Genomic DNA, 27,308 nt, shown 5'->3' on the forward strand with positions numbered 1-27,308 from the left:
TAGGTACCGAGCCACTCACACACCTCACCCAATTGTAAATGCTCAATCACAGACTGGACTGGATGCCTTCACGTCATTCTCAAATGAGAAAGAAAAATGAGAGCGAGAGGGGAAGAGGAGGAGAGGGGGAGAGGGAGAGAGAGAAATATAAGACATCGGAGACAATAAGCACTGGTATATACACCAATCATCAAATAAAAAATATGCTACATAAACACAGACAATGTTATGATATAACATAAGTGAAAAAAGTAGAATTCAAATTGTGGCACACAATAATTGCTTTTAAGTAAACGCATTGGGACAAACACTGCACTGCAGAAAACAGCTATATTTGGGGGAATGTGATGGTAAGTGAGTTTTTCCCTTTCTTTCTATAATAATTTTATTTTTATAATATTTTACAACCATTCTATCTTTTTGCTACACCATGAGTTTTGCAAGAAAGTCATTGTTATTCTGAAAGCCTCAATTCTGTCAGCAGTAAAACCCCAGATAGAAAAATAAACCGTTTTCTATGCATGTGTATAGTTATATATTCTCATATTTTTTATTTGTAAACAGCTAAGATAATTCATAGTGTACCTATATAACATATTTATAACCTAACATCAGGCTCCTAAAATATAAACATTTTCAATTGGAAATTAAATTTAAGGTTAGTCCTAATTACAGTATTATACTCACATTCTTAAGATATAAGGCTTCAAAATGTAAGGATTAAATGCATGGGCTGCAAATTCCAACTTTATTACTCGCTCACTATGTGATGGTGAGAAACTTACAGAAAATACTTAAGCTTCAGTTTCTTCTTCTGTAAAAGGGGATAATAAAACCTACATCATAAGATTGCTAGACTTATGCACAGCCTACTGAGATTATACCAAGATAATGTACATAAAACTATTAGCTCAGCATCTGTTACAAAGAAAGCCTTCAGTTAATGTTAACATAAAAAAATAAGGTGTCATTTTTTTTCACGCATCCCCCCAAACTCCCTCCCATCTGGCAACCATCAATTTGTTCTCTGTGTCTATGAGTTTGTTTCTGTTTTGTTTATTCATTTATTTGGTTTATTTTGTTCATGTATAAGTGAAATCATGCAGTATTTGAAAGGGATTAAGAAATACAAATTGCCAGTTATAAAAATAGTCATGGAATGTAAAGTACAGCATAGGGAATATAGTCAATAATATTATGATAACTGTGTATGGTGTCAGATGGGTACTAGACTTATGGGGGTGATCACTTCATAAGATATATAAATGTCTAATCACTAGGTTGTACACCTGAAATTAATACAATATTGTATGTCAACTGTAATTGAAAAAACAAATTTAAGAAAATAAGTTGTCACAACTTGGTAAAGTCTGGATCTCTCTCACAGAAGGAATATTTTTTATTTAAGATAATGAATCGCAAGTCCTTGTGGTCCACAGGGAACAGATCAATGAAGCCAGAATGCTCCCTCAGCTTCCAGGGTGCCTGAATCAAGCAGCAACCAGGGAGCTAACATGTCATCTGAGTGGCTGGGGCAGGGCTATTAAGAAGCTTGGCTTTCTTCTTGGTTTTTTCTGTCTCATCTGTCAAACCACACACAGAATTTTTGAAATGGAGAAATAAAATGGATCAGCCAGTTTCTCTGTAGGATTCATGGAGGTAAGCAGGTAGGAAGAAACCCTCTGGCCACATAACTCATTATTCAAACCTACTTATTAATAATAACTTTTAGATCTTCAGTATTTAATTATTATTGTAATTAATTACTGTAATTACTATACTTAATACAGTAATTAATTATTAATGTTATTAATACATCTAGCCCAAGATTAATTTTTGCCTGCCATTTTTAATATCCACTTACATTTATATTAAAGATATAAGTAAATATTTTTTCTTACCACTATTGCTGCTAGCACCTTTCTGGGCTTTAGTTTCATCACCTGTAAAATAGAAAACCCAGATTAGATGACTTCTAATGTCTCTTCTTGTCCTACTTTCGGCCATTCTATAACTAAATAATATTAGTAATATTTTTATGTTTGTAATTATGCCAACTTCTTGTTTACTTATAAAAGTAAGAGAAGTAGGAGAAAGCAAAGTATGCTCTTCTACATACAAGTCTTAATCTGACTATGTAAATTGAGTTCTGAGAAGAACTGGCTTCTAAAGACTGGCTCTTTTTAGGCCTCATAATATATTCCTTCAAATTCTTGTTGAACCTGGTTCTTCTGGTTATTCTTAGTCAAGAAGTGCTAAGTAGTAAACTATGAGGACTAGCCCTTTTGTGTGAACAGGAATTATTCTCATCCTTTTTCTTCAAATGTAAATTGTGACTGGATTTGCAGTACATAAAATATCCAAATGAAAACTAGTGGGGGCGGTGTGTGTGAAATATCATGCATTCAAATGTTTCCAACCATATGGATGCTGGCTTTCATAGAGATAAAACATCTGTATTTTATATTGAACATTTCCATTTTTGTCCACATGTTGGACATGCCACAGACATAACTTGTGAATATAAAGGATATCTTTTTTCTGTCTGCAAAGAATTCCCTTAATCAATTAGTGTCAGATATGGAAAAAGTATTTTATTGTTAAAGTAGTCCTCTTATTGACTTTATTGTTAAATTTGACCTCTCTTTAGCTTTGTTTTCACTCAAATATTTGTCACTTGCTTATTTTCCCAAGAATGTATAGCCACAGTTTGCATATAAGTCTGATTATTAAACAGTCAGTTTCTCCAGCTCTCTAATTCTTTACCAGTAAGCAATTACCCACTTATAGTACCTGTATCAACAATGAATGATACCAGAGGGTAAGGGGGTTGGGGGGTGGGAGACGAGGGTAAGGGGGATCAAATGTATGGTGATGGAAGGAGAGAACTGACTCTGGATGGTGAACACACAATGGGATTTACAGATGATGTAATACAGAATTGTACACCTGAAATCTATGTAATTTTACTAACAATTGTCACCCCCAATAAATTTAAAATAAATAAATAAACAAATAAATAAAAACAATGAATGATAGCTCGATAACTCTTTATAGAGGTCTTGTGTGCTTGGCCTTGTGGAGAAGCACTACAACAGAGTGGGTAAGAGTCTGGGCTCTGGGTTTAGTGGACAAGTTATTTAACACCTTGTACCCCTCCATTTCCTTATCTGTAAAATCAAGATAACAAAAATACCTCATTCTTGGGGCTGAGGAAAGATTAGATGAGTCAATGTATGTAAAGTATCTGACATAGTATTTGACATTACTTGGCTCAGAGTAATCCTGAATAAGTCAGATTTTCAAGATACTGAAAAGCCATGTAAAAATTTAGGATCAGATTTTGAAGATACTGAAAAACCACAAAATCACATAAATTTTAAAAGTCAACAAGAACAGTCACCTTAGTGTATAATTTAAGAATCTGAAAGTATAGAAAGGTTAAGCATCCTACAGGGAGGATCTCTCCATGTTACTGGAGGTCAAAGGCCCTGCCCTCAAGAAGCTTAAGATCCTTTCCAAGGAGTCAAGACTAGTTCACAATCCCAGTTAGGTGTTATGGGACAAAGCTTCCTGTGTAAACGGTGGAGTTCTGAGGAGACGCTCAGCTAAATGAGTGGGAAGGAGCACAGAAAACTTTCTAGAAAGAAGTGAGACTTGAGGCAAGGCAGGGTTTGACTCTACAACTGAATGAGAGGACATTTGAGAAGGATGTTTCCCTGACTAGAGAAGCATTAGCCTCTCTAGGAACATCCAATGTTTAGAAACTTCTACTCATCACACCTGCAACCCCCACCTCTACCCTTCAAAACATCTCAGTTGAACAGGAAGGGAAATGAATGGTACTCAAGTAAATGTATTTTGAAAATATCTAGGAGGGACCAAGCTGGAAGTAAAATCTCCCTCCCCCTTTCAAATCTTAATAAGATGAACTGGGGGCTAGGCATCCGACCTGGGTTTCTTCTCCCCGGAAGAAGGTTCTGTCCTCCATGCTGGGTTCACAGGATTTGAAGCCCTGAGGCCCTCACCTGGAGGAGCCAGGCAGACCCCTAAGGCCGCACCTCTCGGTTCCGGCTTTACCTTCCCGGGGCACCTGGAAGCAGGGCGATGCTGGCGGGAAAAGAATAAGGAGCCGAGAGGCCTAGTGATCCCTTGAGACAAAGCGGAGCCCTTCGGAGCCTCAGCGGATTTGCCCCGACTGAAGGCTCCAGCCATTTTCAACCCACCCCCGGGCTCCCGCTGGGACCCGCGCAGACTGCCGGCCGCCCCGGGCCGCGAAGCCCGCACACCGGAAAGGGCCGGGATGCAGCTCCCTCGCTGCTCTGCGTGGGTCCGGGGCCGCGAGGCAGGGAGAGGCGGCGTTTGCAGAGGAATTCGGAGAGAGAAGCTGGGGAAGCCAAGGCAGGAAATCGTCTTAACCTTGGCGTCGGGGCTCCCCTCCACCCCATGGGGCCGCGAAGACCGAAACATCCTCCTGAGACACTAGCACCCGCCGGGCGGTGGAGAGGCCGGCGCTGATCGCCGCGCCCGACGCCACGCCGGCGGCGCCCGAGTTAGCGCGGTCGCGCTGCCCCACGGAGCCCAGCTCCAGCGGCTGCTCCTGCGCGTCCTGAAGGAAGGACCCCATTTGTTCCTCGGGATGGAACATTTCCCTGAACCGTATTGCTGATATTACCGGGGGGGGCGGGGGGGGGCTCCCATTTTAAATCATTGCTTTCTGCATTCTCGTGATGGTACTGGGAAGATTTTTTTTTTTTCCAAAGGAAGCAAGTCATCGTTTGTGAACTGTCCAGCGCGGTTAAAAAAGTATCCCAGTTTAAAGAGAAAGAAAACTCATTCAATAATTTTTCCTTTATTTTCTGTTGCAGTTGCGCAATTTTTTTCCTAAAGTAGCAACCCAAGCCTAAAATGAAAACGCAAAACAATCTGGTTTCTACAGATTAGCCTTGTGACTAGACGTTTCACAAACACATTTTTAATAATAAAAAATTTAATGGGCTGTTTAAAAAATGGAGACATATTTTTGTTGTGTCTGGAAATGTTGAAAAAGAGACATTGGTCTTTTCATTTATTTCCAATAAATCCAAAATGTAATCTTTCCAGAATATTTTGTAGGACATAATTGGGGTTTGAAATTGTTTTGTTTTTTAAAGTTCATAGGGTAGCGTCTACGGAGCTGTTGCTTAATTGATATTTGGTTTGCAGTTCTGCAATCAAAAGTCAGTTATATTTGATGACTGATGTTATTAAAAACAAAGCTCTAAAACTCTAGGGATTCCAGTTCAGCTTTTCAAACATTGACAGCCATAAATGTCCCTTTGGGCAGCAGATTCAGCTGAGATTATTAGTTGAACCCCACCAGGAAGGAAAATCTAGAAAGTTGTGTTGTGAGAAAACTTTAATTGTTTGGGCTGGCATTTGTCTGGGTGTGTGTGTGTGTGTGTGTGTGTGTGTGTGTGTGTGTGTGTTAGGTACATGAGTAGGTCATGGATAAAATTAAGAAATATGGACCATAACAATTCAGGAGGTTATGCTGTGCCACAAACCAAACAGAAACAAATAGAAAAAAATTCAGGGTTAAGACACCTCCTGGATATTTCTTGTATCTCTAAGCCCTTTCTAGCCGATACCTCTTGACAATTTAATGGAGGTTGAACTTGGGTGCAGGCCTCTCCTCTTTCATTTATTCTTCCCTAGTCTAGGTTTAAAAACAACAAAAATATGTATTGAATTTTACCTGCTCTCTCTCGCTCTGTTTTCATATTTTAAGAGCATATGTCTTTCACAGCAAGTAGACCAACATTTTATTGTCCAAGCAAGATGGCAGAAAGATTCAACTAGGAGGTTGTCTCAAAGATCATTAATCCTGATGGCCTCAAAATCAAGGACTTGACTCCGGGTGGCTAGTAAACCCAAAGTGGAAAAACATAAACAATATCCAGCCTGAAACAAATCACATAGAATAAATGAGCAAAATCAAATCAGGAATTTAGAATTAAGAAGTGTATGGTCAGGTTCTAAGCCACCCTGATTTTGATATAGAAAGTATAAGTACTATGGGCTCTAAGCCAAATCAATCCACCTCTGGGTGCCTTGTCTTTCTGATTCATTAACATGAAAGGTTGGATAATGGGTCCCTTTCAATTCCGGACATTTAGGCACAAATAGTCCTAAGGCGGAACTTCTGTGTACTCTCAGGATTCAGGCAAAAGTAGTCTCATCTACAGCAGAGAGTCACCAAAGTTAGCCATCTAAGAGTAGCTTATCTGATAGGGACATGTTAACTTGTGTCTTTGTGTGTATTGAAAAAGCCATAGTATTTCTAAGAGTTAGAAATGTATTTTACAGTCCCATCCAATAAAAAAGAAAGATGCTGTCCATGCACCAATTTCAAAATTTTAAAACAGAACATTTGCCTGTCATTCAAAATAGTAAATTAAAGACTCACACTCCTAGAGCTTCTACTGCAAGAATAATTATTCTCCAGGAAGAAACACAAACAGCAGTGACCGTTTTGTTTTGTGTTTTTTTTTTCCACAGACGTGCTCAGCCATCAGAAAAGCTTGATAAATCCCTATTTAGTATGCATTTATGCAGTGATTACATGAACCTTGACCCCTGAAGAGCTGTAGCAATTAGCTTGAGTGTCCAGTGTCTTCTCCCACCATTCCCCACTGGCTTCCTTGGGTCTTCCTTTTTCATCTCAGTAATTTGTGTACTAGGAGGGCATAAAATTTTAAAGTTGACTTTCCACCTGAGGTATCTGCTTCTGCACAAGTCAATTCCCCCTTCTCACCCGCCCCCACTCCTGTCTAAACAGCCATTTCAAATGGATATTGGGGCTCTGATTGTCAATATTACTCAAACGCAAATGGATTTCAATTCAATCTTGCCCTGTACTTTTGCAAAGAAGATAAACTCTAATGGCCCAAAGAGCTTCATTTCATAGCTCGTGGCATCTGAAATAAATCGGATCTTTTCTGTCAGGCTAATTTAACGTTTTTTTAAAATATTCAATGTAATTTATTTTAAGTCAAAGGAAACCTAGAGGATGGGCAAAAGGCTGGAGGAGGACGCAAGAGAAGGACAGCTGGAAGCTCCTCTCCCCCCCTCCCAAAACAAGAGCCAGGAAGGGAGATGAAAGTGTTTTAACTTTCTAGTAAACACTGTTTAGCAAAAGAATAATAGGAAAGTTGCCGCTTTCCCAAAGAGGAATGGAACTATAATTGTTGCCTTTAGCGGAGAGCTCAGATAAACCGCTGGGACTCATTCTAAAGTGACCCATCACTGCATTCATCTCTTCTTGAACTTTCTGTGAACCTGAGATTAAACAGGGGTGAGCAGCTAAGCAGTTTGTTGTTAGCAGCCTTTTCAACAACCCTTTCAGACTGAGTAAATATTGATCAGTTTGAATCTGATTGCCTCGGAGGAAAACACCACGGCATCTGAATAGCCTCCAAAAGTAAACTTTCAAAGGTGAAGCCGAGAGCAGACCTCAGAGCTACAGCAAGATCTTAACTCAGCCTAGTTTGGGGATGCCCTGAATTTCGGGAGTACTTTCCATGAATGTGAACGAAGTGAGGAAAAAGCATTTGAAAACTAGAGTTTTATATTGTACTTATCCCAAATCCCTAATTGAGACTGTTGTCTTTTTATAATTTATCAATAAAATGTTATTTTCTGTTTTCCCATTGCTGTCATTGTTCAAGGAGCTAACTGTACTCCTCAGAGACCAAAACGGAAAAAGAGAGACCTTGAAATTAGGATGTGTTAAAGCGCCTTTGATTTAATCGATTGGGACAACTAAAAAGATACAAATGTTTTTTCTTGTTGAAAGGTATATTAATGCTTCCTAAATGCATTGCTTATTAACTGATTTATTCCATGACCTAAAGAAGGCTTGAGATGTTTACCTATAATTTATCGTTCTCTTCTGAGTTACATTAAAACCACCACCTTGAAGATTGGAATCTCCGGGATTCCAGCACGTCGGGCCCTGCTTTTGGATATTGAAATCTCGGCAGTGGCATGCAAATGGCACTTTAGCACATTAAAGTATTTGGGAACCAGCCATCTGTTTTGCTGTGTGGCCTTACACTAATAAACAAAAGATACTGTATAAGGCCAGGGAGGGGAAATGAAAGAAAGAGTTGGCCGACTTTGAAGTTCTTCTCCATCCACTTGAGTCTTTTAGAGGCAACCCCAGAATCCAGGAGCCCTTGATATGGCCGCAGCAACTGTGCCTGCAAAGTCCAAGCTTGCCCCCTTTGACAGGGAAGTACAGGAAATCTCATGGGTGTTCTAGGGGGGCTGCAAATTTTGAGTTTTTGTAGGATTTCCTCCTCCTACCGTTAGCCCATCCTTTGTAAAACACCCTTTGGAGAGGAAGGAAGTCATATGTCTGTATTTGTTGTGATGCCGTAAAATTTTTGCTCTACCCTTGGGGCTAAAATTAAAGCCTCTAAAAATGTGTGAAAGTAAAGGAAAAGTGTTAAGGAATCTAGGCGAGCCACTTGGAACTCTTTGATTTGCTGGCATTCTGTTTGAGAGCAAACACATGCTTTGGTCATGAGTGACATGAATATTGAAATGGGCTTCGGCATGATTTCCACAAGTTCACCTGGAAAAACCTGTTGAGCCCAGAGAAGAAAATAAAAACTTTTTTTCTGGCATGGAATTAGAACTTGAGGACCCATTACAGCCATGATGTCTATGAAATCAAAGCTGAATGTGCTGGGAATGAGATGTGTAACCTAAAGGAGATGGGAGGGGGCATGTAGAGGGTGCCAGGATGGGATAGATATGGACAGGAGCCATGGGAGGAGGTATACAAGGGTTTACTGGAAAGAGACCACACTCAATTTAAAGGGTAGAATATACTGAAACACTGATAATCCAAAAACAAGGAAGAAGCATGGGATGGGGACCCCATCTTCAAACAGCTTTATACTGCAGCTAATTAAATGTGAATGTCTTAGCTCTTGGTTCACTGATGTGAGGAAAGACTGACTGAAGAGTTTTGGCTTTTGAAGGGAGTTCTGTTTATATATATGTCAACATTCAGTTGGAGGTGAAAAGGTTAGCACTTGACCCAGGAAGTACCCATGTTTGTTTCAAAAATAGATCTGCTTCATAAATTTCTTCACTATTTTTTCCATTATGAACTTTGATTATAATAAAGGAGCTGTTGTTATTTTAAAGGAAATCAGCCTCTTGTTGACATTGGTCAGGTGCAATTACACTCATGGGGAAGCTTCACCTACCTATTAGAGAGCACTTACTTTTTTTTTCAAGGGAAGTCCCACCTCCTTGAAAATGCACACCACCTGTCTCCCCTTCCCCACATGAAATGAGCCAACTTTGTAGGAACCAACAAATAGTAGCCAAGCCAAATACACGGATGCTTAAGCATATCTGAAACTTGAATGTATTTATTACAGACATCTTAAGACCCGTAAACTCTGCTCTGGATCACATCACTCCAGGATCTCAGAGCTGCTCATGATTGTACAGGAAATGGGGAATATCATAGGCTCACAAAGGATAACTGATAGAACTCAGTGTGGTACTTCAGGGACATCAAAACATTGTGCGACATGCAAAAGACTATTCACGAATCACACAAAATATACATTCATTGTGCCATCCATCACATTAACAATTGAGCTGAAAATACACCATGTCCAGCTAAGATAACTGTAGAAAGAAGAAGCTCATTTGAATAACACCTTTAGGTTCTGAATAATCCAGCACAGAGTTGAAATAGAGTGTTGTGGCCAGAGAAACAAGAAAGGGGTGGGGATGAAGGGAGACTTAAGCACAGGAAGCAAGGTTTCTGAACCTTGTGTTCTGCAGGCTTTCTTAACTCACTAAAAGAACAAATTGAGGCTACCCTCTGAGGCAACTGATTGAGTTGAAATGAGGCCTTTTATTCTTTAACCTAGAATCACATATAAAATTGTACCAGCTTTGAGAGTTTGCCCACCCTGTTTTAGTCACTTAATCTAAACATTTCTAAAAAAAAATCTGTATAAAGATAAATCTCTCAGAACAAAGTATTTACAACCAGCAAACTCACACACATGAAACTGAATTAAATTAAAAAACGAATCGTGTAAACACACTCATAGTGCATCTCTTCTTCATGAGCTCCTGGACTCTCTCCTTTCTATCATTCTTTAAGGTCAAAGTAGGAGAGAACTGTAAATATACAGATAGATAAAAGATGAGAGGCCTTTCTCTGACATGTTTCTGCTGGCAAAGGAGACTTTTCCAAAGGGCATCTGAAAGGAACAGAAGGTTCTGCGGAAATTGCCTAAAAGTAGGGAGGGGTGTTAGGAGCCATCAGAAAATTGATGCTGCCACCCAATCTGCATTAAGGAGTTAACATCCTCCACCCCACCCCACCCCCCAGATCAAGTGAAGAATTCTTTGGAAACACATTATCCTGCCCAGGAGCTCCCCAGATAGGATCAGAAAGAGAGAGACTGCAAATGGAAAGGAAGATAAGCTAAGAATGTGCTTTGGGTAAGAAGTCCCAGCCCAGGAGGAGCCTGGGCTGCGGAGTCTGGGGCTGGGCCGACCTCAGTGGGAGGGAGTCAGGGTGTCTGAGGTAGAAGACCCCGGGGAAGGAACGCAGGGCGAGGAGCTGGACTTCTCTGAGGATTCCTCGGCCTTCTCCTCGCTTCCCGGCGGCGTGGCGGGAGAGATGGGCAAGAGGCCCTCCTTCTCTCGTTTCTTCTGCTTCATTCGGCGATTCTGGAACCAAATCTTCACCTGGGTCTCATTGAGCTGCAGGGACGCGGCAATTTCCACCCTGCGGGCGCGCGTCAGGTACTTGTTGAAGTGGAACTCTTTCTCCAGCTCGGTGAGCTGCTTGGTGGTGAAGTTGGTGCGCACCGCATTGGGTTGACCCACGTAACCATACTCTCCAACTTTCCCTAGGGACAGGGTGGGAAGCGACGAGAGAAAAAGGTACAATTTTTACAATCGATATGAGATCCCCTACAGTTTCAGAACAATATTCAGGTAAACGGGAGATCAAGAATTTCACAACACACCAGTCTGGGCAGGGTGAGTGATGAGGTGTAAAGTGTTAATCTGAAGTCAACCATTAGCGTGGTCAGACCCGTGATTCATGGAGCCTATAGATATTAACAGAATTCCCCCAGCACACACACCTTCCCACTTCCTACTTCCAGAACCTCTAACCCTCAGCCCCTTTGAAAACACAACAGTCCCAAACGCTCCTTTGCCCCAACACACCAGGGCAATCTCCCCACGTCCTACAACACTGGTGTGTAGCAAGAACTTAAAATTGTGTATATATATATATATATATATATATATATATATATATATATATATATATATTTCCCTTGGCAACTAAGCATACAAACTCCTTCCACAATCATCAAGGGACATCCATGGAATGGCAAGACTGACCTGTTTTGGGAGGGTTTCTTTTGACTTTCATCCAGTCAAAGGTCTGCGCTGGAGAAGACGTCTCTGATGTAGGGGAGCGACAGGCTTCTTGGTGGCTGGCGTGGAGAGGGGACAAGGAGTTATTATACGTGGCCAGGGCCAGGCTCTGGTGCTCTTGTCCATATGAGTGGTGAATGAACTGAGGCGAGCCCACCGCGCCCCCGGCATAACCCTGGTGGTGGTGATGCTGGACCATGGGAGATGAGAGATTTCCAGAGTAAACAGCGGGAGCGCACGAGGGGTACCCACCACTTACTTCTGCTTCCTGATTTAACGCGTAAGAGCTGTAAGGCGCCCCGAAGTTCTGCGCGCCGTAGCTTGGACCACAACTCGAGTGGGAGTAGGACACCCCCAGGTTCCCGGGAGTCTGGTAGGTGGCCGTCTGAGGGTGGTGATGGTGGTGGTGGTGGTGGTGGTGGGGCGGGCTGATCTGCACCCCCCTGCCCACTAGGAAGCGGTCGTCGCCGCCACAGCTGTTGGCACTGACCGCGCACGACTGGAAAGTTGTAATTCCATGGTCGGAAGGGTAGGCTCGCGCTGAGCAGGTCCCCGAGTCGCCACCGCTGAGGATGGGGTATTCCAGGAAGGAGCTCATTTTTGCATTGTCCATCTGTCACTGAGTAACCGGGTCCTGCGAAGCCCTGGGTGACCGTGCCAACTTTCTCACTTCCTCCATGGGGCCGGAGAAGAAAAATGATATGAATGTACAGTGCGCAAGAGGGGGGGCCGGAGGGTGGAGGGCGCTACGGGAGGGGCACGTGACTATGTCAGCCAATGGCGGAGCCTCCTGCGAAAGTTTGCTGGCTCCCGCAGTGATGGATCACCGTTTCAGTGGCATTTAAATCCCCGGCGCTCCTCAGTCTAGGTGACGCGCAGTCGCCCCCCCAGGCAGCGGCAGCAGCTGCGGCGGCTGCTAGGGCAGATTCCGAGCTCTGGGGCGAAGGGGAGCAGAGGCTTGCCTTCCGCGCGCCGACTCCGTTCGCCCTCCCCCCCCTGAGGTGGGGGCTGGGAGGCATCCCTTTCTCGTCTCCGCCCCCTCCCCACCGTTCTCAGAAAGATGAACTGGCAAGAGGTGAGAAGGGAAGAGGGCTCCGTGCACTCTTGGGTCGGGAATCAGTGGGCCGGAGATCGGAGCGCGCCGAGCATGAAGGGTAGGAACCGGGCCAGCACAGCAGCCCAAGCTCCCCCGGAGCTTTCGCTGCACATTCCCTGCTGTGGTGCCTTGGGGCAGTGAGGAGCGCAGAGCATGGTGGCTTCGGTTAAAGATAGGCCACCAGCTCTCCAGACTCGGAATGGAGAGGAAGTGCGCAGAGGGCTGGCTGGGAGGGCGTGGAGGAGACCAGGACAAGAAAGAAACTTCCCTTCTTCAAGGAGGGTCTCCGAAACTTCTAACCTCCACCCCACCTCCCCCACGGACTATTAGCAGGGGTGTGAGGAGCTTCGGTAATTTGACGCCCGGGAGCTGGCTGAACCCTCGGAGCTGAGCTCGCCGGAAAAGGCCGGGGCCGCTGGGCTCTCCGCCCTCCCTCTCTCCTGGCTCTCCGCCCCTTTCTCCTCCCCACTCAGCTTTGCTCTGGGAGCCCTATGGGATCCGGAGCAGCTCGGCCGCTAGATTTTGAGGGTTAGGAGGCGGGGGAGAAAGATGACGCTAACGGACGTGGCCAGCGTGGGGGCCGGGCCATGCGCTGCAGGCCATCTGCCGGCTCCCCAAGACCCAGGAGCCGGCGCGCTGCGGCTGAGCCCTCAAAGGGCGAGACTACAGCTCCCACAAAGTACGCTCAACTCCCACCCCACACACCTCGCGCAACGTTTCTCGTTTTCTGGAGGGAGAATGTTAGGAGTTGATAGAGCTTCCTTTATTCACCCCCCCCCCATTCTACTGCGTATCTGAATTGGGGATGGGGGCTGGCAGGTGGGAGGGGCGGTGGACAGATGGCTGATGGTGGACGGGACATTTTCTTCTTCCCCCACAACACCTCCTCCCTTTTGTAACTGTGTAGTTCCTTGTGTGAACCTTCAGATCTTTCCCTAGAGAGACACGTGCAAATCTGAGCGTCATTCTAGGCCAGGGGTCCTGTTCTCCATCACCCTCATCCTACTCTGATTCTGACGGGGTCGTTAATTGCTGTTTACTGTTAGGTTTCACGTCAACCCTTGGCTTGTGGAGAGAAAAGGCCAAACAGAGGCCGAGAATTGATGCATTCTTAGGTAGAAATCCAGAGATCATCAGGAAGCTTTGCAGCCAATGCTGTGTAGATTTTACTCTGACCATGTTTACCACATCGGAATTAGACAAATGAAATTTATCTAAGGATTGTATTCTGAGTTCTGTTCTCCATATACAGCAGTTCCCTCAAAACGTGTCCTCCCAAGAGGGAAAACTCTTGCAGACATTTGACTATGGATTCCCTCAGTGGCAAAGAAACATTTTCCCTAAACATTTCTTTTTGGAAAGTTATTTTTCTGTGACTTTTGACCCATCCCCAATCACGGTTAAGAGGGAGCACAGGCAGGAAAGGTCACTCCTGACCCCATTTCAGCATCTGGGGAACTTCATCCTGGAGAAGGGAAAAGGCAAGGTGGCCCTCCTGGAGGCGGCTTCCTTGGGAACGCAAAGGCCTCCAGCGACGGCGAGAGAAGGGGCTACTATGGGGATGGAGGCAGGACATGAGGAGGTCCGTGCTGGCATTGCGCACGATCTGCAATCCGAGCCCAAGCTCGTCAGTATGTTCTCCCCCCTGCCTTATTCCTGCCCCTTTGTTGGCCTCCACCGCCCGGGGTTTACGCGACGCCCTAGGCCGCAAGGCTCGCGCCGCAAAGCCACCCCCGCCACAACCGCTGTCCTTCCTCTGCCAGTTCTCGACCTCTGCTCTCCTCTCTTCCTCCCTCCCGGGCTCTTTCCAGGGCCAGCAGGGGTGGGTGTATTTCTTGGGATCACAAGCTTGCACGGGCACACAGGCAGGCACTTGAGCCGGCTACCCACCCGCCTCAGCGCACTGCTCCCCTCTCCCCGCAGGCCCGGCTCTCGCAGCTGAGCCCGCTCCGCCCCGGCTGGCCGCCCTGAGCGCTGCTCTCCCGGTGCTGCTCACAAAGGCAGCCTCCCTGGCCTCGAGCCCGCAGGCTTCCGTAGCTCCCCACCCCCACGAAATCCTGGGGCTCATTCTGCCCGGTAGGAGACCCTCGGTCCTCTAGGCAAGTAGGCCAGCGCCCTACGACTCGAGCTAAAGTCCCTTTAAACGCCCGGGGAGAGTGGGTGGAAAGCGAGCTTGGCCACTATTTAAATGATCTCCTGCAAGCGGCTTGCTGGGCTCCAAACGCCTCTTTCGGGGCTCTTCTCCTAGAGAAGGAAGGAGCGAGGAGGAGACAAAACGCCGCTGCGGAGGCCGCGAGCTGTTCCTGGCATACGCGGCTCAGCCAAGCTGTTGTTTTAAAAGAGCAATAAAAATGAATTATGACTAAACGCCTTCTAACTTAATGCTTTCGGACGGGGATCCCCGGCAAATACGTAAGAGGATTTTTATTTGTGCATGTGTTCCTGCAATTGATCTCTTTGATGACATTCTCATTCATAGAAAGCGTTTGATTTATGAGCGTAGGACGAATCGCAAACGGCGGCTCAGCCCTGGCCGCCGCCGGGCCGCCCTGCTCCGCGCCGCGCCCGGGGCAGGAGACCCGCCAGGGTCCTCACACGCCTCCGCCGCTGCTGGGATTTAGGGGTAAAAGGGTGGGGGAAGGTAGATAGCAAACCCTTGGAGAAAGACCATGATTTCATTGTAACTTCCAAGCCTTTGCTATTAAGAGCTGGGTTCTTAAATCAACCCGCCCCCCACACATGTTGCTTACACGCTGCGTTTTCTCACGGTAAGTAGCCGTCAGAACAGAGCTCAGGAAGGGAAAAATAAATATGGGGAGACATAAGGAGGGGGGGAAAAAAACAGAACAACCCAGTAACATACCCTAGATCACATTTTATTGATATTTCATTTAAAGTGCTTTATCTCTCTTTCTAGAAACTGGATTAATTTATAACCTAGGGTGCAGAAATACTCCATTTTAAATCTCAGCTTGCTAACCTGACTTCAAAGCTTTAATGATCCATTATTTGCCATGTAAACAGATTTAAGAATGAAATATTGATTTTTCTGACCCTTAAAAAAAGAATCCTAGAATGACTGAACCAGAGGATTGGAAAGAACCCTTTCTGAAGTGCATTTTCCGGCTAGTAACCATCATTTGGTTTTATTTTTGTTTTTCTCTATCTTTTAGGTCTGTTTGCCTGGAGCCATCAGCAGCTGGGAAACTAATCAACCACACTGAAAATGTTCGGGGATTTGTGGGGGAGGGGTTGGAATGTAGATGTTTGAAACAAATGTGTATAAATAAATGAATTCTTGATAACTTAGTTATTGACCTGGAGATTGGTAGCTTGTTAAAGAAACTCCGCGTTCCTTCTTCCTGGAGTTGGGGGTTTCTATAGGCACTTTAATTTCTCCACTATCAAAAGCTTGGGCTTGCCCCAACTCTGAGGCTTCCCAATTCTGTTTCTATTACCAATTTAAATCTATGGCTTGAACCTCTACACTGAAAAAACAAATCCATTCCCTTAAATTAAAAAAAAAAAAAAACACTTTTCAAAAGCCCTAACCATTTTCTGGCTTTCTTTTTTTGTTGCTGTCTATTGAAGATTTTGAACATGCCCCCTTAATAAATATATTAAAATTGAAAAAGAAGATGAATTGTGACCAGAATTTTATTTACCAAGTTAGACTAAAAGAAGAAAAAGAAACCGTTAGGAGCCTTGAGAAAGAGGGGTAGAAAAAAATAAGAAAGCTACTTATAGCAAAGGAGAATTTATTCTACCAAAAATACGCATGACAATGCATCCTAATGTAATACAAAAATAAAAAGAAAGTGAAAATACAATTATATGATCACTTTCTTGCAGGCCTCATATATTGCTTTCAGTAAATCACGTAGAGGGTTGTTGGATTAGATTTCAAACAACTAAAACTCCAAAATAATCTGTAAAAGATGCCTCTGAAACTGGGTCAGGGGAATCACTAAACAGAAAATCTTCAACATTTAGAGGAGGGAGAGAGCAGGTCAAGAAGAAAATAAAATAAAAATCAACTCAGAATAAAAGAAGGCAAAACCACCTGGTCAAAGGGGTTTTTGTTTTGTGATGGTTTGTTTTGCTTTAATGTTTTTAGTAATTCAGATGCTGCAGGTCGATTGTGGTGAGTGTGTCTGTAAAAAAGTCAAAGCTGTCAGCTGAAATATCTACGGGACTGTCGAGGGAACCTGGCAAACTGGGCGAGACTGCATCTGAAAGCTGCAGGCAGGAATCTGTGGAAAAAACGTTAAAGTCCTGCAAAGAGGGGACCTCGAGGGCCTCGGGACTGTCATTGTTTAGGCCAGAGCCACAGTTCTGGCCCATTGTTGACAAGCAGTTAGGAACAGTGGGTGACTGGTGCTGAAAATGTTTCAGATTTTTCTCATTGCTGGTTAAAGGCGAAACTGGGAAACTTTGGGAGTCGCCATTGTGTCCATTGGGAGCCTGCTGCTGAGAGAGGGCATTTTGCTGAAAAGTGTAACCTTCCCTCTCCAGAAGGGCCCCGGAGACGCTGAGGGCTTGCTCAAAGAGCGACTTCTCCTCCTCGTCCTCGTCCACTTTCTCAGAGTCTTCCAGGCTTTTAAATTTCCCTTCGCTGTTTTGGTTCTCCTTGCACTGGGTCTGCCTCTTGTGCTTCATCCTCCGGTTCTGAAACCACACTTTCACTTGTCTTTCAGTCAAATCCAGCAGCGCTGCAATTTCCACCCTTCGGGGTCTGCAAAGGTACTTGTTGAAATGAAATTCTTTTTCCAGCTCTAAAAGCTGCGTGTTGGTGTAAGCAGTTCTCAGGCGCCTGGAGCCCCCTCCGCTGCCATCGGCGATTTCCAGGGATTCTGCGGAAAGGGAAACCAACAAGAGACACACGCACAGTTGGAGGTGGAGGGGTCCGAGCGGGGTTATTCCACTGGAGAATAAATATAGCAGAAAAAATCAACGGCAACAAAATGGCCGCCCCTGGATGCAGTAGAGCTATTGTGCTGCCTTTCCTGGGAGCCCAGCCCGGGAAGACCCCATCTCTTCCACCTCCATCCGATTCTTTCCTGGAGCTCCCCCCAACCTCTCCATCCGGGAGCAAACTTTATATTACCCACACCACAATTTATAATTAATGCATCAGCTGCTTAGCTGAGCAAGAGCGATCTATCACTCTTCATTACTGTCAAAAAGCCAAACTCTAGGACAACTAGACAAGAGGAGGTCAGTTCCAACTCAAATAAATCATCCCACATTACACAAGTTAGGGAAAGTTTCCCCCCCTCTTCTTAAAAATATATATGTCTCATTGTGGAGCGCAGGATGCCTTTTCTCTCCATCAAACCCACTTGTGAGCCCACAGGGGAAGGGAAGGCAGCCAAGCATCTCTCCCTCTCCGCCTTCTCTCCCAGCCCACGCTCCCCTCCCCCTCCCCAGAACCGCTCTGGGGCAGCCCCGAAGGGAAAGAGGGTCCCGGGACCTGGGGCCAAGTCTTTGGACTGACCTTTGTGGCTGAGGCAGGCAGGGCCGGTGGCGGCGGCGGCGGCCGAGGCGGGCGGCAGCGCGGTTTTCTTGGCCGCCTTCTTCTCCTTCATCCAGGGGTACTCGGGCGGCTGCAGGGTGCCGGCGGGCACTGGGCTTCCGCGGCTGCCCGCGGGGCTCGGCTTGGGGCGGCCGCCAGCGCCGTGGCGAGGGTGACTGCCCGGGTTCAGACTGGGAATGGTCTGCTCAAAAGGAGGAGGAATCAGTGTCGAGTGTGAAAGCGTCGAGGTCTTGATTGATGAACTTTGAAATGTATCAGCGACAGGGGGAAAAGATGTCAGGCACTCAGCGAGCGACGGCTGGCTATTGATAAAACCAATCTCTCGCTCAAATTCGTAATTCATGGCCTTCTCCTTGGAGCCCCCTCGGAGAAAAAGTTCCCTCTTCTGGAGGGGCTTTGGGGGGGCGAGGCCCAGGAAAAAGGCGAGTGCGGAGGGAAAAAAAATCTATCATAGAAGATCGCTGCTGGGGTGTTTTTTTTCTAATTCACTGATTACAGCCGTATGGGGACCGCGCTACTATTAAACTATTGAATTCATGGAGACAAGGTTGAAATTGGACCGAATTGGCTGTCACATGATTGCTTCTGCCCAATGACAATTTGGGCTTTAATCAAAAGAAGCCACTGTCTGTTTGATTGATCCAAAAAAGTCGGGAAGGAACGCCTCATTGGGGGCCAGAGAGGCTTTATTTACACTTTTTTCATGGCAAAAATACATATATGTGGGTGTGGGTGGGGATGCCCGGGAGTGCGTGGGGGCGAGGGTGCTTGCCTGCCTTCCGATCAGCAAGGACCTGGTGTGTGCGCCTGAGAATGCGTGTGCGTGTGTGAGAGTGTGCGAGTGTGAGCTCTGCTGCTGGTCCCGCCGGCGGCTGCCCTCTGCCTCCCCCGCACACTCCGCGCATTGTTTGGGACTGTCGGGAAGACGCCTCGCACCTCACAAATCATTTAAGCACCTCAGTCTGACGCCTGCAGTCATTAACAAAGTAATCCATTAATCTTCAAAGTTTTGACACCCGAGGGCCCGCATCCCAGCCACATAAGTTCTGCTAAGGCAGGAGGAAGGAGCAGAGGGAGAGGAGAGATGACACAGGGAGAAGAGAGAGAAGAGAGGAGAGGAGAGGAGAGGAGAGAGGAGAGAGGAGAGAGGAGAGAGAGAGAGAGAGAGAGAGAGAGAGGATTCTTCCCCCCCCCCTTTTATTTCCTTTATCCTCCTCCGCCTTTTCCAAAACCAGTTCCTGGATCTCAGAACTGTTCTCTCTATCTTCCTTCCTCTGTCTGTCTTTCCTACTTTTCCTTTTTTTTGTATTCTCCCCTCTCCCCCTCCCTATCTCCTCTGTCACCTCTCCTTCCCTCATCCCCTGACCCTCACCCCCTTCCCAAAGCCCTGCTACGAGTCCGCGCCCCCCGGACCCGGACCCCAGCCCATTGTTAGCCGGCTTTTCCATGGCAGTTATGCGTCTGGCTCCAGAGGGAAGCGGAAAACGGGAGGCGGCTCTCGAAGCTTCCCGACCTTCCTGCGCCATCAACTTTTCAGGAGTGGCTGGAGAGAAATAGATGCATGTGCCAAGCGAGACAACCACCCAGGGCCATGTGTCCAAATCCCTGTAGCCAGGGCGGCAGCCAGCCAAAGAAATGCCGACCCGAGCGGGTGTGTGCGGCTCCTGGCATTCTGGGTTTCATACCCGTAGGGCTCGGGTGCGGTGAGTATTTCTGATTTCCAGGAAGTCTGTTGGAAGTTAGCAGGAGGGAGAAGGCGCTTCTCTCTCTCTCTCTCTCTCTCTCTCTCTCTCTCTCTCTCTCTCTCTCTCTCTCTCTCTCTCTTTCCTCCCCTTCTTCTCCTCGTGTCTCTGATTTGGGGCTTGTTGATTCAGATGCAGTGAGTGCTCCCTGGCAGCCCGAATTGTCTCCCGCACCTTCCCGCTCCTTGGTCACCAAGGATGTTTGCACTGGGGTTCTGTTGTGGGAAACAGCACTGCGGATGAGACAGGGTGACCCAAGAATGAATCATAAAGGTTCTCTTTCTCTGTTCACGCTCTCTTTTTTTCCGATTCGGAGACTTGAGACTGAGCGCATCTTGGACTGTGCTGGAGGGTTCAAAAGATAACACCTTTAGGTACCAAACAATAACTTTTAAAAAATCCACCAAGCCATAAAGAGGGGAGGAGGTTGAGAGAGAAACCTGAAGGTGTCTCTTTTCCCCCAAACCCTGAGAATGATGATTCGCTTTTGCTTCCTTTGAAATGGACCAAGTGATCAGACTCCCCAAGCTGGCAGGCATCGGTGGCAGAAAAATAAATCATCCTGACGGCCAGGGAGAGAGAGGTTGGCGGGGGAGAAAAACCTACGTAGAAAACAAGACAGGCCGAGCAGGGCACAAGGGTAGGACTCCATCTCTGAGGCCAGCATCAAAGGGCTCCTGCGTTGGAAATTAAATATAAAGTGGCCTCCATCGTTGACTAGCCCAGAGCATCGCCTTACAGATAGAGATGCTATTCTGGAAAATGTGAGGTTTTTCAGTTTTCTTGCTTTTATTCCAAACAAAGCTCTGAAGGAAGTCTGGGCGCGATCAATCTTGTTCACCAAAAGCCTTGACAGCTTCTGGCCTTTAAGAACACATTTCAGCTTCGAGCTCTTTCCAAGATCAAATGTGGCCGAGCAAAGAGGAGAGCAGGAAACGCAAGTAAACAAGGAAAATATCTTTTTAAAGATATTTTTTTGGCAGAGGAAAGAGTTATAAGGCTGCTTTTAAGAAAGGTGCTTTGCGGACTCTGGAATGGCAGCTTTTGGCATTTGGTTTTACCAGAAAATATTGAGGGGCTAAGGGGAGGGGGAGCTACAGAGAAGGAGCAGCCAGCGCTGTGCTGCCCCCATATCTCCGCGGCTTTGTCAGGGGCTGCGTGGGTGAGAGCTTTCTGCTGCCTCAGCGGCCTTAATTCAAATACCATCTGGAAGAAAACCCTTTTCTTTGACCATTCAACACTGAAATCTTCCCCAAATCTATTGCTTTAACTCAGGAGATATTTTAATAAGGATTTCTTTTTAACATCTAGGAAGCTGGGGGTGAGATCAATATTTTTTCTTTGAAAGCCAAAATGAATGCCTTGACTGGCAAGATGTGGGAAATCATACTGGAATCTTATTTAAAAATCTCCGCCCTGAGGGAAGGAGGAAGACTCCGAGTCTCCAAACCGGTCAGCTAAAGAGTAAATTTTAGAAATGGTATCGTTGGGAGATTTTCCTCTCTGAATGGATGGATCTCTCTCTCTCTCTCTCTCTCTCTCTCTCTCTCTCTCTCTCTCTCTCCCCTCTCTCTTCTCTCCTCTCTCCCTCTCCCCCACCCTCACTGTTGCTTATTTTCCCAGGTAATTTTATGCACTTCTCTAAAACTATTACTTAAAAGGAGACTCCTGCATCTGCTCAGCTTGCTCAGTTCAGATGTGAACAACCAGAAGGGCGGAGGCTGCAGTCCTCACAAAGACTGGTTTTCCAGCCTCTGCATTTCTGAGGTGCGCCATATTTCAGCAGGGAACGTACCGTGGGATAGGGAGCAAATATACATCTTCCACATCCCAAACTCTTTAAAAAGAATATATATATATATATATATATATATATATATATATATATATATATTCAGGAGCCCCAGGATACATGTGGCGGAAGCACCTCTGGCTGTGAGAGAAAACACCCAGATCTTTAAAGCTGCCTGGCTTTGCATCTTCCTAGCCCTTTTCATTTGCTTAAAACGTGAGGAGGTTTCCTAAAAGCAGCTCCTGCGGACTCAGCAGGTACCCAGAAATGGCTCCAGTGCCTGTTTCTAAAGATCATCTGAGGGAGCTTCTCAGGAGGAAGATAGGGGCCATGAAGATGGATATTTTGGATTGCAAACAAAATGGCGACATTTCCCATCTCTGCATCAGAAAGATACAATCCAGGGAGAAGGGGGATTTCTTTCTCACATGGGTCGCTCCTGATCCCCAGGTGCAGGTGGTTCCTCACTTCCAGCTTTGGGAGGGGGAAGGATGCTGATGGGGATGCAGTTCTGAGGTTTGCACTTTCTGAATTTGGTTCCTTCTCCGCTGAAGATGAAAAAATTTCCCTTTCCTGAGCCTGCCTTCGCCTCTGCCAGCCAGCCCGTAGGCAGCCCTATCTTAAATCCAGGAGTAGAAATGTAATGTTTAGCTACTGTAGCATCAAATGGAAGAAGTACTTATAAAATTGCATTTGTATTAGAAAGATATTAATCTCCTTGTTCTCTTCTCCTCCCCCTGGGGCCATAAAAGGAAAGCGGGGAGGGAAGAAGGAGAGGAAATAAATCCAGAGAATGGCAAATCCTAAACTCCGAGAGGAAACCGAAGCGAGGACTCCAGCAGTCCAGAGAAGGGTTCACGGAGGCTCCTCGGAGCTCAGTGCTTCTTGTGCTGTAGACCTGGGTGAGCAGTTCAGTCTCTTCCTCGGCTCGAAGCATCCGCGGAGAGACCAGTTGATTCTAGAAAGTGTTCAACATCCTCCGCGAGGCTGGCGATTCCCTGGGTTAAAGGCGTTGGCTGGTTCGCTTTGACCGGAGGAAGATCGTGGACCAGAAGACCGCCCTGCCTTAGTTCCTGGCGGGGCCGCCCGGCACCTGTGCGCCCCCCGCCGCGCCTTCGCCCGGCTGCCTTTGTTTCTCCCGCACTCAGCTCTCCGCAGCCCCTGCGCCCGCTGCCGGCCTCCGTGGCAGCTGGGAACCAGGCAGCCCAGCGGGCTGGCCGCTCGGCGTCTCCAAAGCTGCGGCCGCCAGGAGCTCCGGCTGCTTTACCGAGAATTCGCCGTGTTCCCGGACGAGCCGCCCGGCCAGGCCCCAGCTGGAGCTGCAGGGTGGCCGCGGCCTGCTCCGCCAGTTCGCCTCCGCCTCAATTCCATGCAGACCCCCATCTTCGGCCAAAGAACCTCTTCCGAACGCGGATATTATTCAGAATAAAAACTTTATTTTTTTGTTTTGTTTCTCAGTGTGAGCAGCAAGGAATGTAGAACTCTCAAAACAAATCTAGTCTTTTTCTCGTTTACAGGTTTTCTTCAGTTTCGCCGGATGTTACAAACTTAAATCACTGTTTTCGAAAGCTGGATCCTCTCTGGTATTATTGCATCATTACCGTTTTTATAAAGGAATTACATTTCCCTTTCAAATAAAAAAATTTCCTATGTACGCCAATACACTATTGAACAAAAGGCCCAAGAAACCTTCTGAACAATCAGGGTACAGAATTTCTTTAATATAAATACGAACGGATGGGGATAAATAATATTTAAAACTTAGATTATTCAATGCTTGCAAAAAAAATATAAATAAATCTGACTGTTCACCAGCATACACACACGGAAAGACGTACACTTAGTCATCCTTGCACAGGGAGCCCTGTTTCAAAGCGCCTTTGATTTTTTTCTCGCTCTTTACAAGAAGTGCAATAAAAAAAAACACTAAAATTAAAAAAAAAGTAATCGCTTCCCCTCGGGAGCCATAATGTACGAACAAATTCACATTGAAGAACTCGGCTAGAAAATTTGTTCATATACCCTGTTTCTGATCAAAGAGTAGAGAAGGTAAAGGGTGCAGGGCCAGCGGCCGAGCGAGGGGCAGGAGGAGATAAATATCGCTACTGATACTGACAGTCATTCCAGCAACCAAGATTGCTACGTCACAAAAACTATAAAAACGCGTTACCAAAGAAAACAAAACGGGTGGGGGGAGGGAAAGGAGGGCGGACGAGAGAGAGAGAGAGAGAGAGAGAGAGAGAGAGAGAAGGGAGGGGCAGGAAAACCTTAAAACAAAAAAAGCAAACGATGAAGAAAGGTGGGGGTGGGGGGACTCTCCTGGCGCGCAGCCCCAAGCCCACCATCACAGGTGGGTGAGCTTGGGGGCTTCCTGAATTCTTCCCTGAGAAGGATGGTGGGCGGTAAGGTCCGTGTAGGTGGGGTGAGGCTCCCCTGGCCCAGGCCCGTGATGGTGACCGCTGCCCAGCGGCCCAGCACCCCCGTAGTCCATGGCAGCCGAGGCGGCGTGGGGGAGGTGAGTTAGGCCAAAAAGGGCCGGCCCAGAGTTGCTCATGGGCTCCACATAGCTGCCCCCTACGAAGACGGGGCTTCCCTGTAAGTGTGGGGTCCCATAGCTGCCGTTGCCCTGCAGGCCATGCGCGTGCGGGTCATAGTCGGGTGTGCCCCCCGCCCCTGCCCCCGCCGTTGTGTAGCGCTTCTGTGGGGGCGGTGGGGGCGCGCAGGTGGGCAGGGGTGCAGGGTAGGAGGCGGGGGGCAACCCGTAGGCACCCTGGGGGGGCTTGGAGAAAGATGGGGGCGACTGGGGCTCGTAGGGGACACTGTTGACCAGCGAATGCATAGAATTCAGATAGCCACCAGCGCCGGGGGGCACGGGGCTGCGACTTGGGGATTGGCCCCCTGATGACGTCAGCATGCCTTTTCCCTTCTGATCCTTCTTGTACTTCATGCGGCGATTCTGGAACCAGATCTTGATCTGGCGCTCGGTGAGGTTCAGCAGGTTGGCCATCTCCACGCGGCGCGGCCGGCACAGGTAGCGGTTGAAGTGGAATTCCTTCTCCAGCTCCACCAGCTGCGCGCTCGTGTAGGCCGTGCGCGCCCGCTTGGAGGATGCCTGCCCAGGCGGACTCTTGTCGCCGGCGCAGCTCTCCCCTGTCAGGACAGAAGAGAGAGGAAGAGTGGCGTCAGGGTCTGCCCGCAGCCCCGCCCAGCCTCTGACCCAATGAGGCCCCTCCTTGCTCCAGGCCCCAAAGAGTCCTCCATTTGTCAGGGCCCAGGAAGGGGGAGGGGGAACTGGGTGCTGGCCTCTGTCCTGTCCTAGGTAGCTAACCCCTCATTCAGTTAAATTGTAAATCATAGGCTCCTCCAAGGGGGCAAAGGACAGAAAAATCTAACCCCCCGTTTGCTGGTGTGTATTTCCTTCCTGGAGCTAGTCACTCTCTGACTCATTTATTGATCCTTCAGTCCTAGCAGACTACAAGCTCCCTGTGGGCAGGTCTTCACCATCTTCATTCCCTTCCTAGTACCTGGAATGTAGACCACCTAATATATGCTCAGTACACCTTTCCCTCTCTGTCTGAAAAATTGGACAGTTGCTCCAACTGGTCACTTGTTTAATCTCCCCAGTGGAGATGGGTGGAGTGGAAGCCCCAATCTGGAAGGCCTTCTCTTCTCAAAGGAAGAGATCTTATCAAAAGTATCCGTTTCTGGTGGGGAGGCCCAGGCCTCTGATGCTGGATCCTATTAATTAGGACTATCTATGTCATCAAGCAACCTGTCCCACCTTTGCCCACTAATCTTGTGCCCTCTGGTCCTCCCTGGCCCCCCAAATCCTGGCCCAGGAAGGTCCCTGATGCTCAGGCTCAGAATAGAGCACTGGTAACTGGAGAAGCCAGAGACAATGGTAACCAAGATACTGGGAAGCCCAAGACTCAGGGCCTGTCCTCCACTAGAGTCCAGTTGCAGGAAGCCCATGTGTTTCCTATTAGGATGACAAGTCCCAATCCCCTCCCCCAGGAGATCTCTGGCTGTCTTCATTATACTAAGTCTGAGTATGGCCTTCCCAGAGGTAAGGCAGCCACTCCATCTGCTGGAGCAAAAAATTAAAAATAGGCTCTGATTATAAGCAAAGCACTGATTCTGATTTGAAGGGTGATTAGGCCTGCTTTTATTCTGCCACATTTCAGTGTGGGATGGGTACCACTATTTCATTAGAAATAAGGTGTACTAAAAATAAAAAAAAGTGGAGCTCAAGTTTGCTCTGCCCCAAAGTTCCTAACTCCAAGAGTGGATTCCAAATTCACTAGGCCCCACTTGCTCTTTAAGAAGTCCAGAGAGACTTCCATCAGGTCTCTCTGAGGTTTCCTGGGCACACAGACTCCTGTCACCTCCCTAGTTGCAAAGACTCTGGAACCCTTTGTAGGGTGGAAAGAGAAGGGGTGAATTCTTGAAAATGTTCCAGCAATCCTAGATGGTGCTGGCTATGGCTGGAGGTGGCTTGGAGGACTGGGAGCCAGGCCAGAGGACCCTCCTCCAGAAGGCACCCCTTTACCTGAGCTGGAGCCGCTGGTTTTCTGCTTTGTGTTCTGCCGAGACTCCTTCATCCAGGGGAAGATTTGTTTGGCCACAGTGGGCGAGTTGAGAAGGGGGCTCTTGGCTGCGCTGGCAGGGGTAGGGTTGTTGCTGGCATTCTGAGGTGGGGAGACTGAAGAGGGGGGTGGGGGCGCGGCAGGAGCTGGTGCAGGGGGCTGTGGTGGTGGTTGCGGCTGCTGTGGGGCCGGGGGCGCGGCCTGGGGTGGTGGTGGGGCCAGGGGCGGCTCTCCCAGGCCTGGGGGCTGGCTGGGCGGGCCGCTCAGGGTGTGCAGACATGCCTCGCTCAGCTCGTGCGCCTTGGGGTGCCCCCCAGCGCTAGCGGGTGACTGGAGTGAACAGGCGGGTCGGTGGTACTCGCCGTCGGCGCCCAGTGCCACTGATGCTGGGTACGGCTGCTGGCTGGCATTATAAGCGAACCCGTTGGCTGCCTGGTAGGGGTAGCCACCGTAGATCGCCGAGCTGTCGTAGTAGGTCGCTTTTTGCATCGCGTTGTTTCACGATCTTGATCGCACACTCTGACAGGGTCTTGACACCCGTGAGGGCGCACATTGGCACGCCCCCGCGGTCACGTGACGCTCCGCCGCCAATGGCTGCCCTGCGCAGACCTGGGGGGGGGGCGAGAAGCGTAGCGCTGTGAGGGCTCCGCGCAAATCCATCTTACTCTCAATAGCTAAGTGACATGAAAGCCATAAAAGAAAAAGTGGTCAGCAATATTTAGCAGCACGACTTGGCCCCGGGCGCAGAGAGCCCCGCTATAAAAAGCCGCTGGAATTTACTGACGGCTACAAATATTTGCTTAACTTGCGTCTGGAGTTGGGGGGTTTTCCGGGGAGAGAGGAGAAGAGTGAGTGAGGGCTGGAAGCCGGGTCTCGGGAGCTGAAGTTCAAAAGAAGAAAGGCTTGATGGGCTAGAAAGGAACCGGGTTGGGATCCTTCTTTTCCAGGGAAGAAGAAACTCAGGGTGTCCCTTCGCCTCCGCTCCTTGGCCTCCTCCAGCAGGGTCCCGCAACTCCTTCCCTCTGGAGATTTTGGGGCAGGGCCAAGGAGGCAAAGGGGAGCTTGAGTCGCCAAT

General features: G+C 47.5%; 3 protein-coding genes and 1 long non-coding RNA gene across 12 annotated transcripts in view; 1 reads left to right on the top strand and 3 right to left on the bottom strand.

Annotated features, from left to right (window-relative positions):
* Positions 1-9,415: 9,415 nt before the first annotated feature.
* HOXA1 (homeobox A1) lies at positions 9,416-12,268 on the bottom strand. Of its 2 annotated transcripts, XM_019726146.2 has the most exons (3): positions 11,741-12,268; positions 11,446-11,540; positions 10,803-10,940 (listed from the first exon to the last, which is right to left on the bottom strand). In XM_019726146.2, exons 1-2 carry the CDS (start codon positions 12,092-12,094, stop codon positions 11,481-11,483), a joined length of 414 nt encoding a protein of 137 aa, XP_019581705.2. In that variant the 5' UTR covers positions 12,095-12,268; the 3' UTR covers positions 10,803-10,940; positions 11,446-11,480. The 2 variants fall into 2 exon arrangements, with proteins under 2 accessions (XP_019581703.2, XP_019581705.2); XM_019726144.2 differs by having other exon boundaries at positions 9,416-10,940; positions 11,446-12,268.
* Positions 12,269-12,318: 50 nt separating this feature from the next.
* Positions 12,319-15,886, top strand: LOC109444627 (uncharacterized). Its single transcript, XR_002136911.2, has 2 exons — positions 12,319-12,556; positions 15,751-15,886. It is a non-coding gene; the product is annotated as an uncharacterized LOC109444627 (long non-coding RNA).
* A 330-nt stretch (positions 15,887-16,216) lies between these two features.
* HOXA2 (homeobox A2) lies at positions 16,217-19,261 on the bottom strand. Its single transcript, XM_019726142.2, has 2 exons — positions 18,075-19,261; positions 16,217-17,430 (listed from the first exon to the last, which is right to left on the bottom strand). The coding sequence occupies exons 1-2, from the start codon at positions 18,454-18,456 to the stop codon at positions 16,691-16,693; spliced, it is 1,122 nt and encodes a 373-aa protein (XP_019581701.1). The 5' UTR covers positions 18,457-19,261; the 3' UTR covers positions 16,217-16,690.
* A 3,728-nt stretch (positions 19,262-22,989) lies between these two features.
* HOXA3 (homeobox A3) overlaps positions 22,990-27,308 on the bottom strand; it is a 45,487-nt gene continuing 41,168 nt past the window's right edge. For all 8 annotated transcript variants that reach the window (XM_074340904.1, XM_074340906.1, XM_074340903.1 and 5 more), the window contains 2 exons: positions 26,197-26,842; positions 22,990-24,797 (listed from right to left, as the gene is read on the bottom strand). In XM_074340904.1, coding sequence (XP_074197005.1) covers positions 23,992-24,797; positions 26,197-26,722 — 1,332 coding nt within the window. In that variant the 5' untranslated portion in view covers positions 26,723-26,842 and the 3' untranslated portion in view covers positions 22,990-23,991. The remainder of the gene's footprint in view (positions 24,798-26,196; positions 26,843-27,308) is intronic.

Source organism: Rhinolophus sinicus, linkage group LG09, assembly GCF_036562045.2.
Source record: "Rhinolophus sinicus isolate RSC01 linkage group LG09, ASM3656204v1, whole genome shotgun sequence".
In the NCBI taxonomy this organism is placed as follows: domain Eukaryota; kingdom Metazoa; phylum Chordata; class Mammalia; order Chiroptera; family Rhinolophidae; genus Rhinolophus; species Rhinolophus sinicus.